Consider the following 4,033-nt stretch of genomic DNA (forward strand, 5'->3'; position numbering starts at 1 on the left):
GTGTTGGGTCACGCCAACACCTACAGAGAATCCAGTGAGTCACAGCAGAATAAAAGGTTACTAACTTCTCTGGAAGTTGGATGGCTAATTTTTACTTCTGCTGTATTTTGCCTGAAGCAGCTGCTGGGTTTTTTTATCAGCTCAGAGAGAATGACAACTTATTTTGCTCTGTTCTAGGAAACTAATCTTTAAAATAGAAACTGTAAAGCTCCTGATGTATGATAAATTGATAACATATTGAGATAAGTTTGTCTTTGATGTATCTCAAAAAAGCAGTGGTTCCCCATCTGGGTTTGAGGCAGGAGATGACAGTAAAATTTAAGAGGAAATCATGAAAAACGGTGAAAGTGTGGCCTGACCTCTGTACCAAAAAAACAAATGTGTGTGTGTGTTAAACAAACCGTGCACATAGTAGTATAGTATGCAGTGTGTTTCACTATTACTCAAGTAAAACTCCGAAACTCCGTCTGTAGAAATAAAGTTTTAGTCATCATGCAGCAAATCAAACACTGAGATCTCATTTCATAGAAAAATAGTGCTCTTTTATTATAAATTAATGAACTGTTCATATGAATATAAATAAGTGCAAAGTCGTATCAGTCTGCCTGCTTCGTCAAACTTCTCAAATATCTTCAAGCATCCACAGCCAGTGGCTTGGCTGGCAAAAAGTACATCTTTATAAAAGACAGCACAAAAACAGATTTCATCTTCACTCATGTAAACTCATGAACACATTTGGACTCTTCTCCTTATTTGGAAAAGACAGATACCATTACGTAATACATTCATTTGCAAGCAACGGCTATCCTGTCTGTGCCACTCAAACTGCCACATCTTTTGGTGCATATTTCCATATAAAAATGTGTCTCTCAAGTAAGATCCTGCAGGATTCAGTCATGTTGGCGTTTCCAACAAATTGGTGTCTAGTTCAGGTATGTTTGGCATAAACCCTTCCTCTACACAAAATATCAGAAACGCCTTTTGGTCTTGGACACATCATAGAAAATTCAGATTTAAAAAAAAAAAAAAAAAGATCAGCCCTTTTCCCGTTGTGGCTGGTACAAGATGTGTGATCAGTGTCCGCTCATTTGTACTCTAACTTTCCAAAGTCTGTGAATCTCCAGCGTGCACTTGGTCAGAGCTCTCTGTCTAATGTGCGCCCAAGATGATCACACAAGGAGGCTGATGTGTGTGAGCTCGCCAGCACCGCAGCACTTTGGTTAGCAGCAGAGGGAACCTGTGTGCCATCAGACTGTAGACAGCTGACTTCAGTTTTCAGTAAGTTGTACGTCATCCTCTGAGGTTATCTCTCTTTCTCACCGCTAGATTACAGCAGTGCCCTTTTTGTCCTCTTCCTGAACGAGAGGCCCCCTTTTCCTGTGAGAACACGTCTTATCAGGACACCAAAGCGCTTGTTTGCTCTGCCTTGTCATAACTCCTCAGACGCGTGTCGTCAAACGTATAGCTGTACTGCAACCGTCCAGTTTCTTCTGCGCACTCTCAAGTCTTTGCTCCATCAAGAGCATCAGTCCTCTAGATAGGGGCATCGTACTCCTGGAGGAACTCCTTAAGAGGATGAGGAAGTTGGTCTCTTCTAGAAGAAATGTCCAAATGTCCATTGACTGTTTTCCTGCACAAGTGCTGCAAGGTGGACAAGCTGCAGGAGAGAGGTTTGATGAGCTCCAGGGGGATCTTCTCCACTCCTGAGAAGATGTAGTAGACATTCCCACTGCGAGCGTTCCCTTTGCTCTGAGACATGTAGTAATGCACCAGCTTGAGGACGCAGTCAAAGTGGGGTACAGACTGAATGTTCTTAGGGTCTGTTTGCAGGTAAAAAGAGGTTGTGTCGCACTGGATGCGCAGGTTCTTGGTGCCTGACGCCGTCTTGACGCTGAGGGCAAACAGGTGCCGGTTGTCGGAGCTGTCCCGGATGAGGAATGTGCCGGTGGCCTCGGCCGCCAGCATTGCGTTGGCCTCCTTCCCAGTGATGGCGCCCCAGTAGAAGCCACTCTCCTGGAGCTTGTGGAGTGTGGCGAGGACCATCTGGTACTGTGTCTTGGAGGTGAAAGTCTTGTAACGGTGAGGCAGCCGCATGTTGGAGTCCAAGAGGCTGCTGCTCATTGCGTTGTCAAACTTGCTGTGAGTTACCATGGCGCTGTGCCCGCTCTGTAGGCAGCCTGGGGGAGCACTTGGCGCCGCACAGACAAGAGAAGAAGAGGTGGGGGGTTCAAACAGAGGTTCAGCGGGTTGTCAGTGAGGGCACGAAAAGGCCAGCCTGTCTGGAAATGAAACACCTGAGGAGAGAAGAGAAGAAGTTGAGCTCATGAGGCCAAACATTAAGATCAGTTTAAAAGTTGGACTGAGGCGCACGAGATGTGTTTTATTCATACTGAGCTCTAATGTAAAACTCCTGCAGCGCAACTGGAAACTATTTTTCCAGATGTGGAAGCTCTGTGCATCATGCCTTTAAACATCCCTGCAGATGACTGCTCCCACAGCGCCGAGACTTTTCCCTTTAAATCAACTAGAAACAACAACAACAACAACAAAAAGACGCTAATTCTTTGACTCCTCTGTTTGAGATGAGTTCAACTTGCGCGCTGAACTAAAAAAAAAAAAAAAAAGCTTCCATGAAACTTCCAGCCATTTCGTGGAAACTTTTTTTGTGTAATCTGCCCTCGGGACTCACCGCCACGGTCAGTTCCAGTAAGGACATCGTAATCCTCATTACGCAATTTAAACACCAGGACCGGCTCCGCTAAACGTCCAATAGACAAAACACCATGTCCGCATTTATCCGCCTTTAAATCCCCTTTCTAGACGGAAAAATAAGCATTAAATGACAGAACCAAAGAACAGATCCTCACCTTCAAGGTTTCTCCAAACTCGCTCTTTTTCCAAATAAATCCAAGCAGACGCGTGCGCACGCTTGCCAAGCGGTTTGTCTGTCAGGATCAAAGTTCTTATGAAGGAGTTTGCTCGCTGTTTGCGCGTCGAGCCGTGCGTTAGTAGTGGAGTCGGAGGAGGAGAGGAGGGCTTATAACTGCGAGGAGGCTCCTCCTCCGCTCCTTCCAGTAAGCCAAAGCCTCTCTCTCTTGACAGACTGACAGGAAGCATGTATTTATTTATTTTTTTTAAAAAGGATTCCTGCTATGAGAAGCGCCCTCCCCCCGCTGCTCCTCCAAAACGAAGTTAAGGAGGAGTTCCAAGCAGTGCTTATTTACCTTTGGTCACCAAGTGTCTCTTTGCTGTCTTATAAACACTTCAGATAATACAGATTTTCTTCTTTTTTTTCCTGCTTTAGAATCAGACAATCATGTGTGATTATGGGTTATTTTCGGTCTTTGTTAAAGTTTTGCTGCAGTGTGAGGTAATGTTTCGGTGTGTGAAGTCAGTTTCGGAGAAATTCACAGTCATGGCAGCAGTTCCTCATAGAGGGCGCCAGATTTTGGGGAACTTCACAGCACATTAAGGCTGTATTTCCCAATAGTAACAGCTGGTATCCAAGGACAGCAGGTTATTATTTACTCACTGTTGTTAGGTTTTATATCTGTTTATCCGTGCACTGCTAATGAGGATGTTTAAGACTGTTTTGAAGTTCCTCATTAAGATCCTGATTAAACCCAAGCAGGGCCTCTCTCCAATGAAAGGTCACTTTGTTAGCTTGTTTGTGTTCTTACAGGTAACATTATAATGCAAACAAAGAACTTTATTTCCCAAACTGCCTTCCCAAAAATCCTTTCTTTGGACTAAATTCATTTTCTTTATGTTTAAAAAAAAAGGTAGCATTTATAAAAAATATTAAATCTAACACACTATACTGTAATGTGGTTGTAAGCGGATGTAAGTGTGTATCCAATCAGCAGAAGAACTCAAATTATGGACATTTTACTAAAAAGTGAAAAATCAGTTAAATAAGTTTAAAAAGTACAATTAAAGGCACAACCTTTTTTCCACTGTAATTCATTAATACAAAAAAGAAATGACCTTTTTCAGAAGAGAGGAAATAACGTTAAATAGTAATGTCCCTGAA

The 4,033-nt window shown here is 43.2% G+C and overlaps 1 protein-coding gene across 1 annotated transcript; it reads right to left on the reverse strand.

Annotated features, from left to right (window-relative positions):
* Positions 1-520: 520 nt before the first annotated feature.
* On the reverse strand, positions 521-3,013 carry socs3a (suppressor of cytokine signaling 3a). Its single transcript, XM_076753646.1, has 2 exons — positions 2,868-3,013; positions 521-2,294 (listed from the first exon to the last, which is right to left on the reverse strand). Exon 2 carries the CDS (start codon positions 2,149-2,151, stop codon positions 1,534-1,536), a length of 618 nt encoding a protein of 205 aa, XP_076609761.1. The 5' UTR covers positions 2,152-2,294; positions 2,868-3,013; the 3' UTR covers positions 521-1,533.
* Between the last annotated feature and the right edge of the window lie 1,020 nt (positions 3,014-4,033).

The sequence above is a fragment of the Chaetodon auriga genome, chromosome 16, assembly GCF_051107435.1.
Source record: "Chaetodon auriga isolate fChaAug3 chromosome 16, fChaAug3.hap1, whole genome shotgun sequence".
In the NCBI taxonomy this organism is placed as follows: domain Eukaryota; kingdom Metazoa; phylum Chordata; class Actinopteri; order Chaetodontiformes; family Chaetodontidae; genus Chaetodon; species Chaetodon auriga.

Coding starts and splice junctions, on each gene's coding strand:
- socs3a (XM_076753646.1), bottom strand. CDS start 2,151: ATGGTAACTCACAGCAAGTTTGACAACGCAATGAGCAGCAGCCTCTTG.